The 14,487-nt window shown below is 45.1% G+C and overlaps 1 protein-coding gene across 1 annotated transcript in view; it reads right to left on the bottom strand.

Annotated features, from left to right (window-relative positions):
- Positions 1-14,487, bottom strand: part of TMC5 (transmembrane channel like 5) — a 34,561-nt gene that overhangs the window by 5,688 nt on the left and 14,386 nt on the right. The window contains exons 6-16 of the mRNA XM_083584565.1: positions 13,765-13,932; positions 11,412-11,660; positions 9,984-10,135; positions 9,055-9,199; positions 7,045-7,200; positions 5,323-5,489; positions 3,785-3,863; positions 3,030-3,127; positions 2,537-2,632; positions 1,582-1,657; positions 784-917 (exon numbers count right to left, since the gene is read on the bottom strand). Of these exons, the coding sequence (XP_083440691.1) occupies positions 784-917; positions 1,582-1,657; positions 2,537-2,632; positions 3,030-3,127; positions 3,785-3,863; positions 5,323-5,489; positions 7,045-7,200; positions 9,055-9,199; positions 9,984-10,135; positions 11,412-11,660; positions 13,765-13,932 (1,520 nt within the window). The remainder of the gene's footprint in view (positions 1-783; positions 918-1,581; positions 1,658-2,536; positions 2,633-3,029; positions 3,128-3,784; positions 3,864-5,322; positions 5,490-7,044; positions 7,201-9,054; positions 9,200-9,983; positions 10,136-11,411; positions 11,661-13,764; positions 13,933-14,487) is intronic.

The raw sequence follows: 14,487 nt of genomic DNA, 5'->3' as shown, positions 1-14,487 counted from the left end.
GTAATACCAGACAAGTAATGCTGAATAGGGAAGCGGGTGGCGCTGTCTAAACCACAGAGTCTAGGGCTTGCTGATCAGAAGGTCGGTGGTTTGAATCCCCGCAGGGGGGTGAGCTCCCGTTGCTTGGTCCCTGCTCCTGCCAACCTAGCAGTTTGAAAGCACGTCAAGTGCAAGTAGATAAATAGGTACTGCTCCGGCGGGAAGGTAAATGGCGTTTCTGTGTGCTGCTCTGGTTTGCCAGAAGCGGCTTAGTCATGCTGGCCACATGACCCAGAAGCTGTCTGCAGACAAATGTCAGCTCCCTCAGCCAGTAAAGCGAGATGAGTGCCACAACCCCAGAGTCGTCCGCGACTGGACCTAATGGTCAGGGGTCCCTTTACCTTTTTTAACACTGACTAACAGACAGACACACCACTGCACTGAACACAGATATAGTCAGGGCACTAGGCTGTTAGTGTAACTATTTGCTTGCACCTGTGATTAGCTCATTCATGGGGTGATTTACACCTGCCCTTGCGACAAGCTCTTCCTCTGCATGCTGCAACCAACCCCTCACAAAAAATATCAGAAGCAAAGACTAAAACAGTAAAACAGGAATAGAGAACCAATGGCCCTCCAGATATTCTTGGAGTCCAGCTCCCTTCAACCCCAGGCAGCACAGCCAATGGATGATGGGAGTTGTAGTCCAGTAATATCTGGAGGGCCACAGATTCCCTCTCTGTATACAAAAGACTTGGGCAGGGCAATGTAATCTGACAAGGGGGAAGAAGCAATCCTGCTTACCTCCAGACGGTGACTGCTATGACAGAGAGGACTCCAGTGAAAGATGGAAAAAAGAGCAGGAAAACAAAGAGGGTGTTCATCTGAGAAGCTCTCCAAGCTTTGCGAGGGGGCTGGCAGTTCCTCATCAGACTCACCTTTCAGGAACAAGGACGAAGAGGACGAGCATTTCAGTACATTCAGTGGGAAATCCATGCATATGCCATTGAATCAAAACAATATGTAAGGTCAAGCAATACATTAAGCATGTTTTTTTTAAAAAAAATAAAGCACTGGTGGCTTTCCAAAGAAACCACTGTGTGGGATCCCAATCCTGACAGGAAACGTGATGCATTCCAGACAGGCAAAAACCACCCAGGAAAGCAAAGCAGGGCTGGCCAGCAGTTTGGCTTGGCGTTGAGCAGGGATTATGATCTGGGGTGAGTCCTAATGGCCTTATAGAAAGATCTAGACAACTGGTTTTGGGCTTGAGCCTGAGGTTTCCCTATCCTGGTAATGTGGGATAACCAGCATCATATAACCAACATGCTTAAGTCTGATTCATTCATGAAGGGGTTAAGACCATAGAGTAAGATGTCCTGCCAGGCTTACCTCACATTGGAAGGGACTGGGTAATCAAGCCTTCTATGCTGGGGAAGAGGGACATTTTGGAACTCACAAGGGCATATTTTAAAGGTCTGTTTCCACATCTTACTTTGCTGCATATTTTGTTATTTTAAATCTCTGCTGGGGTTCTTTCACCAAACAGTAATTGCCCCAAACCTGGATCTTGGCATCCATGGAATTCTGAGAAGCTAGTACCTTTTTCACCCAGAAGATTATGAAATATGATATCATCTGAATGGCTGGAAGTAGAGGTGAGTAGAAGACACCAATCCTTCAGGAGAGAAAAGGGGCAGGAAGAAATCATCTCAAAGCTTCTCTTTACACGACACAAGGTATAAACAGAAGGCATCCCATTATGAGGACATGGTTTAACGAACAGTTGTGTGTCCAAGTGAGACCACCCATGTCTCAGCTAGTGGTCCCCCAGTAAATATGACTTGGATATATAACATCCATGCAATTAAATGGGGGGAAATACTTTAAGACATTATGAATATGAAATAAGTTGCTCTCGATCCCTCTCTATCGTTTTAGCAACATTTAAAAGGAAGTCGAAAGCCTTATTTCAAACCATGTTAGCAGTTGTATACTATAACTAAACCATATGAAAAATATGTTAGGACTACAGGCATGCACCAGCCACGATATTTGGTTCGGACCCTGACTTGCTACTAGACCTCAGCCTGAAGAGGTCTGAAGGCTTCCCAGGGCAGCTCAGGGTCTGAGGCCAAGTTCAGGAAAAATTAGATTTAGCTCCCCACAGTCGGTGTAAAAAAATGGTCGTAAGTGATTTCCTTTTGACAGCAGTGGGTGTAAATTCACACTCATAGAAGGCCCTCCAGAGTGGATAAAAGCCTGCTAAATGACAGGGATTCAGGTCTAGGCAGGGTTTGTGCTGAGCACTGTTACAGTGTGAGGCTTAAAAACAAAGGAATTTCCTTTCAATTCATGAAATGTGCAGGCAGTATCTAAGTACTGCAACAGGGCTGCGGCACCCATGCCCTTCCAGATGTTGTTAGACTGCAACCCCCATCAGCCCCAACCAACATTATCAGGGGTGATGAGAGATGTAGTACAACAACTGGAGGGCCACACATTTCACAGCTCTGTATTTCACAGAGATATTATGGGTAAGATTATTTTTACTCACCATGTCAAAGTCTGTGCATAGATTAAATCCAAAACATTCCGAGCAATGTCAAATTCTGGCACGCCAAGTTTCTTGCAACATTTGGTCCCAACGATTCTAAAAGCGGAACAAAATTATTTCGACACTCCAGACTTTTCCAACAGTCCTGCAAACCTCCAATATATATACCCTCCGCCCAAGTTGGGAAAGTAGCCAAGAGCCCAATGAATCAGCTGCATGGTGAGCAGCCGGAGGTCTTCTCACAGGTAGAGACATTCATACACTCACAACCTGGCATACTAAACAGAAGCACTTCATGCTGTGACAGTTTGTTGTAGGCCCCACCTATGCGATGCCAAGAAGCACTGCGGGAGAAAATGAAACAGTTGTGAAAGAGCAAGGAGGTTAAGCAGAACTAAAGGAGGATGTCAGGATGGAAGGATCTCCTTGGCAACACTGAAAAGGAAACAGCACAGGAATTTTCCTTGTACAAATGCAGAATCCGTGCACGTACCTCCGCAAAAATTCTCCAAAAAAAGATCCCAGTAAGCAGCAAATGAATTCAGCCACAAGCAGCCTGTAGATATCTTGGCCAACCAGAGTTTCCCAGCACTGATTAAAAGAAAATAAAAAAGTTTATGAGTGTGTGCCAGAGAGAAACAATCAACTGGCAAATACAAGAACTCTCCATCTCCTTGCTATGTGTAATACGCCTGTGTAAGCCTGCAGGCAGAGACAATCATAGAAGTGATTTTTTTTTTGTATGCTACTCTGATCACCCTTTTGGCTACAGGGTATGGTATAAGTGCTGTAAGCAAGTAAATGAATGAATATTGCTTCTCAGGCTTTTGGCTAAGATCATGTGCAGTGTAATACATAAAGCAGAAGCTCTGGTGCATTTCGGCACGGCTGTGACCACCAGGCACATCTCGTGATGCTCATCTTAAGAGCTGCCTACAGCTCACCTTGGCAGTGGTAAGCAAGTGTCTTGGACTATATCACCTCCGACTGTGGATAACGCTTCCCCCAAGAGAAGAAAAATCACCATTCACACATTACACCAAGGCTCAAAGAAGGATAGGATATGCCCTTTCTCCCCCGTGAAGCAGCCTTCAAGCTTGCCAGCTTCCACCTCCAGCCTGAAGTGATGCAGCCCCAAAACAAATATTTTTACCCTCTCTGTTGCTGTCTGAGAGAACAAGAGAAGTTTCTGTTATCTCCTTATACTTAAGATCCGCAGCAGTTCAGAAGCAAACTGGAAAGCCTTACCTCTGCCTTTGATGCAGGCACTTCGTTAAGCCAGTAGTAGCACAGGATCCCAACGATTGATATTTTCAGAATAACGTTCCTACAGAGGGGCAGCAATTGCCGTCAGAATTCAGCAGAGGGACACAATACAAGAAAAGTACTTGTGGGCAGTATCAGATCCCTTTCGGAAAATGTATTCATTTATTGCATTTAAATACTACCTTCCCTCTAAGGAGCCCAAGGTGGCATGCACAGTCCTCCCCCTTCTCCATGTCACCTTCACGACAACCCTGTGAGGTAGGCTAGTCTGAGAGTGAGTGTATAGGGAAGTTTTTAACATCTGATGTCTTATTACGCTTTTAGATTTGTTGGAAGCCGCCCAGAATGCCTGGGGCAACCCAGTCCAATGGGCAGGGTGCAAGTAATAAAATTATTATTCTTATTATGGATGCTTTAGCTGAGATTCCTGCACTGGACCAGAGGACCCTCAGGGTCCCTTTCCAACTCTATGATTCTATGATTATTATGAAACTGTGGAATTCACAACCATCTTTAAAACATGGTTATTCAGATTCAAGGAAGATAAGGCTATTATCCATGGCTATTTCTACCTCCATGGTTGGAGGCAGCAAGCCTCCAGAAAAAATGTAATTAGGAATCACAAGTGTGGCAAGCATCATTTGCTCTGCTTGCAGGCTCCCCATGGGTATCTGACTGGCCACTGTGGCAGCAGAATGTTGGACCAGATGCGCCACTGGCCTGATCCAGCAGGACTCCTCCTCTTAAAGCCTCAGACACACACCCCATAAAAGGATTTCCTAATGAACTCCTCCTATGCTAGTGTTTTTATTCGCTCACGCAGTAGGTAACAATGGCTACTGACTTGTACGGCTTTAACAGAGAATTAGACAAATTCATGGAGCATGAGGCTTCCAGTGGCCAGTTGGCCATGTTCCAATTTTATTGGAGGAAGGATGCTTCTGTATACAGTGGTACCTCGGGTTACATATGCTTCAGGTTACATACGCTTCAGGTTACAAACTCCGCTAACCCAGAAATAGTACCTTGGGCTAAGAACTTTGCTTCAGGATGAGAACAGAAATCGTGCAGCGGCGGTGCAGCAGCAGCAGGAGGCCCCATTAGCTAAAGTGGTGCTTCAGGTTAAGAACAGTTTCAGGTTAAGAACGGACCTCCGGAACGAATTAAGTACTTAACCCGAGGTACCACTGTCCCAGGTTGTTGGAATCACAGGTCGGGAGGGTGCTGCTGTGTTCTGATGCTGCTTGTGGGCTTTTCGTGGACCTCTGATTGGCCACGGCAAGAACAGGACACTAGGCTAGATGGACCTTGGTCTTGCTCCACCTTAGGTTCTCTCCTTAGGTTCTCATGCAAGGCTTCGCAGATGAGGTTCCCACGGAGTCACTGACCCGTGCCCTAACCAGACCCAGCTTAGCTTCAGTGAAGATGCTGCATTGTGAGACTTCCAATCTGGTTATTGAACTTGGACTAAATAAATGGTACTCTAGGGAGACAGGGAGCATGTGTGAAGACAGCAATACCTGACAATAGCAGTGTAGATCTGGTTTCGGGGAGAAGTGAATTTTTCAACAAAGCCAAAGGAGGAGTAGAAGAAAGGCACGCCATGGTTGAGTAGGCTCACCACAATGGGCAACACCAGGGTAGCAGCTTCCCTTTGCAGCTCATTTTTACTCTCGTCAAGAAGTAACTTTGGGAGAGGGAGACAAGAGGGAGAAGCTATTTAATTCAGACATCAGTTTTACCACCTGTTATACCATTAAAGAGAACCCGATGAAAATGTTTTATAGGTGGCATCTGACACCATCTAAACTTGCCAAGATCTATAAGTTAAAGTCCAATCTATGCTGGAAATGTGAGAAGGCTGAAGGGACAATGTTTCATGTTTGGTGGGGCTGTGATAAAACTAAAAAAAATTGGGGTAGTATTCATGAAGAGCTTAAATAGATGTTTAAAATCTCCATAGGAAAGAAACCAGAGGCATATTTATTAGGGATACTAGGGAACGATATCCCACAGGAAAAAAAGAGAAACTTTTTATACGCCACCGCCAGAATAGTTATTGCTAGGAATTGGAAAGGAGACATTATACCTACAAAAGAAGGTTGGATATGTAAACTCAGTAAATTTATAGAATTGGCAAAGTTAACAGCAGCCATAAGACAAATCAAAAACTAAGATCAAGCAGGCTGTGTGCGTTGAGTTATTAGTCCTACAGGGAGCCCAGAATATGGTGTGGATTTGTTAAGCAGGGCTAGGGCAACCCTTTTCAGCTCAGAAGGAAGGCTGTGTTCCCTTCTGAGCAACCTTCCAGAGACCACATCCCCTTGCAAGGCATGGAAATGTCACCTTTGTACTGTAGGCTGCTTTCTGTACATGCTCACACATGCTTCTCTATCCTTCAGGTAAGCAAGAGGCATTTTCGGAGTCCAAGGACACATTCCAGCCAGGCAATTACACGCAGGGAGGGTGCAATGCAAGCTAGTGACAAATGTGGCTGGAGAGGGGCTGTAGCATGGGGAGACTCTCAAGGGCTGCCCCTTAGAGAGGCCTGGGGGAGCACATTTGGCTCTGCCCCACGCCACACCCATGGGGCAGAGATAAGCATGAGATGATAGGGACATAGGAAGCTGCTCTATACCAAGTCCGACCATTCATCCATCTAGCTCAGTGTTGTCTACTCTGGCTGGCAGTGGCTGTCCCTGCCTTTTGCTCCACCAGTCCCAACAGGCAGCAGCCCTCACTGCTCTGAGCACACAGCCTTGTAAGAGCACTGAAATATACTCAGAGTCAAGAGTGGATTTCATGCTCTTTATTCAGCTCATAGTGGTGAGGAGGAACGAAAGTTTCCCCAAAGTATCTGCTTTATATACATTATTTACACAATGGGCTGCACGTGATTGGCTAATTCTGGAATTCTCCTGTAGGCCAATCAAGTTGTGGATTCACTTTCAACTGGAGCTGGATTGGGTGGCTCCTGCAAACCAATCATACTGCCGCATTGTTCTAGGACCAATCAGACTGCTGCATTCTGAATCCTATTGTTCTAGGACCAATCAGACTGCTGCATTTCGGATCCTATTGTTCTAGGACCAATCAGACTGCTGCATTTCGGATCCTATTCAACTCAGTACATAACAAGCACACTCGCTTATTTCGCAAGCAAAACACAGGGCAGGTAATATTATTATACAAAGGCATAAGCAGAGAAAAAATGTATTAAGAAATAAATCAAAGGACCTTACATTTAAGTTAATGAGGCAGAAGTAGTAAATGCCAGCGCATGAACCAGCTGTCGCTAACAGCGACACAACCCAGGCCGCCAGGTGAATGAAGAGCCGGTTAATATTCTGGCGCTGAGAAAGCTTCAGATATTCAGTATTCACATCCGACAAGGTCTCCTGAAGCCGAAACAATTAAATATGATTGTTAAGGTTGTGGAAGATTAGCAGCCAAACCTACCAAATGCATATTCTTGCTAGTTAGAATGAGAAGGGGCTAGCATCGCACAGCTGTAAAGTGGATCAGCAGATACTCAGACTATAGAAATAAAATTGGTAGAGAAGGTTCTGTATGATGTCACTTCCCCTCCTCTCCAGAAAAGGAAGGAGCATATAGTACTTCTTGTTCCTCTTTCTCTTCCTTTGACCAGTGTTGGATGCAGGCATGCACTTGTTCTAGCTCCAGGCACATGTCTGAAGCTGGTTACACAGTAAATATAAGTATTTTGCCTGCATAGTTTTTACGGCTGCCATTGCTGTGAACCAATGCAAGATTATAAGTAAATTATATTTTTAACTTACTTTCCAGGTTGTTGCCTGATTCTTTGTTCCCTCAGGGTAAGAGAGGGAAAGCCAGCTTACTTCATAGCTGGACTTGCTCAAAAACAAGGTTTTACAGCCTAATTCCTATGCTTTTAATTTTGCTGCCAAGGATGGGACTTTAAACTCTATTCAACTCACACAGGTGGGCGCCTGGAGGGATAAACTGCAATTAATATATCCTCTCCTACCCAATAAAATCCATCTCACACAGGTTTCTTCACCATAAGATCCTAGGGCACTTTGCAACCAAATACAAAACTGAGGTCCGCTAAAACGAAAACTAGTTATAAAGCTATATGATGCAGCTCAGGCAAATGTTTCAGATAAACTCATTTGTCATAAGCTATAATGTACAGTAAAGTACGAAGGTGACAACAACCTGTTCACATGGGGAATCAGCCCTCGCTTGTTCACCCACTCTTGTCATGGGGCTGCAACATAAGCATATTTACTCCTGAGTAAGAAAGCCATAGGTAAAGGTAAAGGGATCCCTGACCATTAGGTCCAGTCGTGGCCGACTCTGGGGTTGCGGCACTCATCTCGCTTTATTGGCCGAGGGAGCCAGCGTACAGCTTCCGGGTCATGTGGCCAGCATGACTAAGCCGCTTCTGGTGAACCAGAGCAGCACACGGAAACTCTGTTTACCTTCCCACCGGAGCGGTACCTATTTATCTACTTGCACTTTGACGTGCTTTGGAATTGTTAGGTTGACAGGAGCTGGGACCGAGCAACGGGAGCTCACCCCGTCGCGGGGATTCGAACCGCTGACCTTCTGATCAGCAAGCCCTAGGCTCTGTGGTTTAACCCACAACGCCACCCGTATCCCTAAGAAAGCCATACACACGGTTATATTAAAGAAGATAAGGACGGCCCATCTAGTCCAGCATCCTCTTCTCAAAGTCAGAACCGGCCCAATACATTCTGCTGCCCGAGGCAAAGGACAGTATATTCTCTCTCTCCCTATTCCCTGCGCAAATGCCAAACAGATTGGCAGGTGCATCTTCAACACCGTAAAGGGATCAGCACCCTCCGCTTCACTTGGAATTCAGATACCAGATGTTGTGTATAGCTATCCTAACCTCCTAACCTTATCCTCAATGACTGTAAGCTGATGACCATTGTCTAAGTCAATGACCATCACCAAACCAGCAAATTCTATTACAGTGGTGCCTCGCAAGACGAAATTAATTCGTTCCGCGAGTCTTTTCGTCTTGCGATGTTTTTTGTCTTGCGAAGCACGGTCCGTCGCAACTGCGCGGCTTTAAGAAAAAAGCGAACAAACTCGCAAGACGTTTTCATCTTGCGAAGCAAGCCCATAGGGAAAATTGTCTAGCGAAGCAATGCAAAAATCGAAAAACCCTTTCGTCTTGCGCGTTTTTCATTTTGCGAGGCATTCGTCTTGCGAGGCACCACTGTAGTTGAACAGCATACCTTTATCTGAGTGCTGAGATTCCTCTGTTGCAGCTTCACAGCTTTCTCATTAGTTATACTGAAGTCCCAGACACAGAGAAGTTTGGCAGCATTTCCAGCGTACATCTGGGGATGAGCAAAGTTGTTGCGGAAGGACTTTGCCATGCTACAATGGTAAAAGCGAAACATGGATCAGCGGTTGTATGAAACCGGGGACAGAAGCATAGAAAATATTAGATGAAAAGCAGTAAATTGCACAAAGTGGGACCTGCAACAAATGTTGCAGCATGAAGTACTCCTGCTGCAGAGCCACCTAGTCATACCCTTTTCCAGGACACTCCATTCCATCCCTTCTCAATTTCCTGTCCCCGCCCCCCACCTGAGAGATAGAACCATTGTGTGGTCACTGTTGCGTCCCCTTAACTTTTTATGTGGGCAAGCCTCAGGGATGTCAAGTTTGCCAATACCTCCCCTTGTATGCTTGAACGGTGCTGTTTTGTCTACATAAAAGATCGATAGCACCCACAGCACTCATGTCAAAATCCAAATGCACCCATGGGCCTAAAAAGGTTGGCAACCCTTATGTTCACTCAAAAGGTTGGAAGGCTGATGGCGATACTGTGTAGTGAAGTACAGATGGCTGATTTCTTTCCTTTTCATTAAAGAAAACAAAAATTAAGACACAAGAGGCCATTTTGAGCAGAGAAGCAGCAAGAGAGGGTGGATTATTCTGTGACCCTACAGATGTTGTCGACTGCAACTTCCATCATCCCCAACCACTGGCCACACTTGCTTGCGCTCATGGGAGTTGGAGTCCAACATCTGGAAGACTTATATCAGCTTTCAAACAAGCGATCATTTTTAGCACTCAACAATATACTAAAGAGCAATCTCTTCCCCCCCCCATGGAGTCACCTTTAAATCCAAGAGAAATCTAAATCTCACTGTACCTGTAGAGCAAGCTTAAGAAGCAGATAATAAAATAGATTCCGATGGTGAAAATATAGGCCAGCTGCATGTAATATGGAGAGTTGTTCTCGTTTTCAGTGATGGTAGTATTGGTGTAAAAACCGTAATAGAGCACAGTGTCGCTAAAATAACCCTGAAACAAAAGAAGCATAAATGTGGCTCAAGCAAGTTAATGAAAGGTTTCAGTTATGAACATGAAAATGCCATACAGTGCGGGGCTTGTTCTGTTTTGTAACATGAGAAACTATGACACACGCTATTGGTTATATCATTGACATGTCACTGAGAGGATAAAGAGGAATGGCCTGTGGCTGTGCCTGTGGCCCCCCAGATGTTGGGACTCCAACTCTCATCAGCTCCAGCCAGCATAACCAATGGTCAGGGATGATGGGAGTCGGAGTCCAACAAAGACCTCACCCCTGGAGTGATAAAGCAATGCATGCACACTTTTGCAAAAGGGTTGTTCATTACATCACAAGAGCCCAGATTATGAAGAGCAAGATAATGTGACAAAGGAAGGAAGGAAATAAGACCCCACCAGATGAGCAGGGTATAAATAATAAAATTATTTCAGCAGAAATGCTTTGGAGTTCAGCGAGAGGTCTAGAACACAGCACGGCTGTAACTGCACTGCAAAGCATCCGCTGACAAGAAAACCCAACTGCTAGCTGCTCAGGCTGCAGATGGCTGCATACAGAATTTCAGAAGGTTTAAAGGGAATAATGGGGGACACACAGATGCAGTGTGCAGTCCTCCTTATGCCAACTTATAATGGAAAAAGCCGGACTGCAAACACTGAAGTAGACCATTGAGCCGATCCAGGTCAAAATCCACCCAGAAGTGATCAGGAGAGTCTACTTCGGAATCTGAGGACAGATTCCTCCTCTTCCTTCCCCATTCCAAGTGCGTGTGAGAAGGAGACCAAATGAGATTGGTTGATTGGTTGAATGCACGAATTGTGGGGAGGAGTTGTGGTCCAGTCAATTTTAGACATGGTCTCTGTCTCTGCCACCAGTACAGTGGTACCTTGGTTTACAACCATAATCCATTCCGGAGGTCTGTTTGTAAACCAAAACAGGTTGTAACACAGGGCACGCTTTCGCCAATGGGGCCTCAAAAAAAATTTGTTCGTAATAAAAAAATGGGTTGTAATTCAAAAAAAGGTTCCAAACAGGGACACGCACTTCCGGGTTTGACGTGTTTGTAATCCAAAACGTATGCAAACCAAGACGTATGCAAAACTGTATGTGGTACCAACACTGCTCCCATTACAAAAAAAAGTTGTCCAGCTCTGCTTTAGGCAAACTATATTTTAGAAGTCCTCTGTCGCACAAGGCTTCCTTATTGGGGGGGCAGGGGTGGGGGACAAGCCCACATGAAACCTATTATTGTTTTAAAAACGCACTTACAGCTCCAGTGAAAAACTCCAGCCCCAGAAACGATAGGTTATTTGCTCTCGCTGCTATGAGCTGAGGGATCGCAATAAAACTGAAGTTCACAAGGAACGAAAAGACGTTGAACGTCAGGAGCCACGTCAGGAACACGAAATAGGAACCGACGCTGGTCCCGAACTTTCCGCCAATGTCTTTTAGAATCTTCTGCCAAAGTTTGAGGAGCTGAAAGCAGTCTGACAAGCCGTTTTTAAACTGTCGAAAGGACTAGGAAGAGGAAGGGGGAGAGAGAGAAAACAAAGCATCAAGCCTTTGGGTAACGTCTGGGCCAATTCTGTTTTTGTTTGTTTGCTACTTTAAAGTGGGGGTCACCAACCTTCTGGGACTGACGAGCCAATGCCATCTGCATTAAGCCCAACTTCAGTTCATACGTGATAAAATGTATTGCGACAAGTAGTATTTTCATCATAAATACTAAGGGCAAACTCAACTCTCCTTAGGTAGCTGAACCAATTCCACACATGCAAGAAGCGGGGAATCGTCGGGATTGGGGGGAATGTGGAGATTTGCAGAAATTGTGGGTTGGGGAGGGGGGGCTCTAGGAGGAAACAACTCTGGGGGAGGGGAACCCTTACTTAAAGAAAAATCCCAGCACAGGCACAGACTGCTAGCAAACAGTTGGCGGTGAGAAGGAGGGGATGGAAGACTTAACAGGAGCATTTATTGCTGCAGCATTACAGCTCCCACTTGCCCTTTATTGCTTTATTGCTAGAGGTACTACTGGTAACACAAAGAGCAGTGAAGGCAACAAACACTATGTCTTTAACTGATAGCAAAGTTAAGTAGGGCCAGGCAGTAAAAGGCGCTCCTTCTCCCAAGTCAAGGTGCATAGTACCCAAGGCAGGTTATATTATTTGGCCCCTGAGGCAGATGATCACACAAACCCCTTTTTATCTCTGCCTTCCTGGAGGTACAAGTGCAATACAATCATCATGTGCTTAACAAGTCTACTGCCCTTTCATGACCTGTTTAGCTGCCTGAGGTTATTGCTTCCCTCAATCTATGGATGAAGGGGAGAATTCTGATTCTTTTTGAATTTTAATAAGAAGCTTCTAATACACAAAGCAAACCATAGTTATCCTTTGAAAATCAGATTTCTCGAATTTTGCAGTGCAGTTCTCCAACCAAATAATGTCTTTCAAAAGAACATGTATTCAGGAAAGCGCTCACAAAAATGCATATATTACAGAAAACAACAGTGCACTATATTGGGGAGAAGTGTTCGCAGAAAAAAAATTGTACATTTTAGTCAAAATGGCTGTATTTTTGTATGGGAGCAAAAATGGGAATTTTAGGAGAGATTTGCACTAAAAAGCTGGCAGACTTTCATGAGGGGTTGTTGTTTTTTAAAGCTGCAAGCAGTTGTGAAAATATGGAGAGCTGAGATGAAGATTGGAGAAATGAGAAAGTGAAATGGGCAGATTCACCCACCCCTAAGTTTGTTTAATGATAGGGTCGGACTCCAGATTGTCAGTAATATAAACCAAGAAACGGTAAGAGCCTAGCCTATTGACTTCAGAAGTAAGTCTCATTGTATCAGCAGGGCTTTCACCCAAGTAATCAGGCACACAACTTCAACCAAAACCTGGCAAAGCTTTCCTGACCAGATATTTTTGGGGGTGGGGAAGATGTTGTTGTTGTTGTTTAGTCGTTTAGTCATGTCTGCATGTCCGACTCTTCGTGACCCCATGGACCAGAGCACGCCAGGCACTCCTGTCTTCCACTGCCACCCGTAGTTTGGTCAAACTCATGCTGGTATCTTCGTGAACACTATCCAACCATCTCATCCTCTGTCGTCCCCTTCTCCTTGTGCCCTCCATCTTTCCCAGCATCAGGGTCTTTTCCAGGGAGTCTTCTCTTCTCATGAGGTGGCCAAAGTATTGGAGCCTCAGCTTCAGGATCTGTCCTTCCAGTGAGCACTCAGGGCTGATTTCCTTAAGAATGGATAGGTTTGATCTTCTTGCAGTCCATGGGACTCTCAAGAGTCTCCTCCAGCGCCCTAATTCAAAAGCATCAATTCTTCAGCGATCAGCCTTCTTTATGGTCCAGCTCTCACTTCCATACATCACTACTGGGATTTTTCCCAGTAGTGGTGAAGATAGTTGTGTGTAATAGAGGACATCAACACACCACCTGCATGCTAATTTTGCAGTAGCTAATGGTCCACTTCTATTTATCTGACTTGGCAGGCTCTAGAGTGCCCTAAAGAAGACCCCACCACTCTGAAAGGACACCCTCACCATATCACATCAACATTCTTTAAACATTTCCACGGAACACTTATCTCTCAATGACAGCATGCAACACTTACCAAAGCTGTGTTGTAGAAGCACTGTGAGCAACAGTTAATCTGCCTGTGGGACTTCCTGGTTTTCTCCAAAATAACACTATCCCTGTGGAGTTGCAGGTGGTAAAAATTATATGGGGGAGGGTTACTTCCAAAGTTTTGGCTTGCTCTAAGCAAGGATAATGCATATGTCTAATAGCTTTTTGCATGTTCAAGGTATTCACTTAATTACTACAAGTTTGGGAACTAGCAACAAATCCTAATCCCTCTCCCATCTCACTCTTTTGGGTAGACCTAAATGGGACACGGGTGGCGCTGTGGGTTAAACCACAGAGCCTAGGGCTTGCCAATCAGAAAGCTGGTGGTTCGAATCCCCGCGACGAGGTGAGGTCCCATTGCCTGGTCCCTGCTCCTGCCAACCTAGTAGTTCGAAAGCACAAAGTGCAAGTAGATAAATAGGTACCGTTCTGGTGGGAAGGTAAACGGTGTTTCCGTGCACTGCTCTGGTTCACCAGAAGCAGCTTAGTCATACTGGCCACATGACCCAGAAGCTGTACTCCGGGTTCCTCGGCCAGTAAAGCGAGATAAGCGCCGCATCCCCAGAGTCGTCTACAACTGGACCTAACGGTCAGGCATCCCTTTACCTTTTCAAAAGTTACACTAGCAGACATTAAAGTCTTATTAGGTGTATACTGGCACTTTTAATTTCCATTGGCAGTTATAAAAAAGACATCAGAAAATTTTGGT

This window comes from Podarcis filfolensis (genome assembly GCF_964270895.1).
Source record: "Podarcis filfolensis genome assembly, chromosome: 14".
Taxonomy (NCBI): domain Eukaryota; kingdom Metazoa; phylum Chordata; class Lepidosauria; order Squamata; family Lacertidae; genus Podarcis; species Podarcis filfolensis.
The sequence above is the reverse complement of the archived record's forward strand: the minus strand, read 5'-3'. Positions and strand labels throughout refer to the sequence as shown.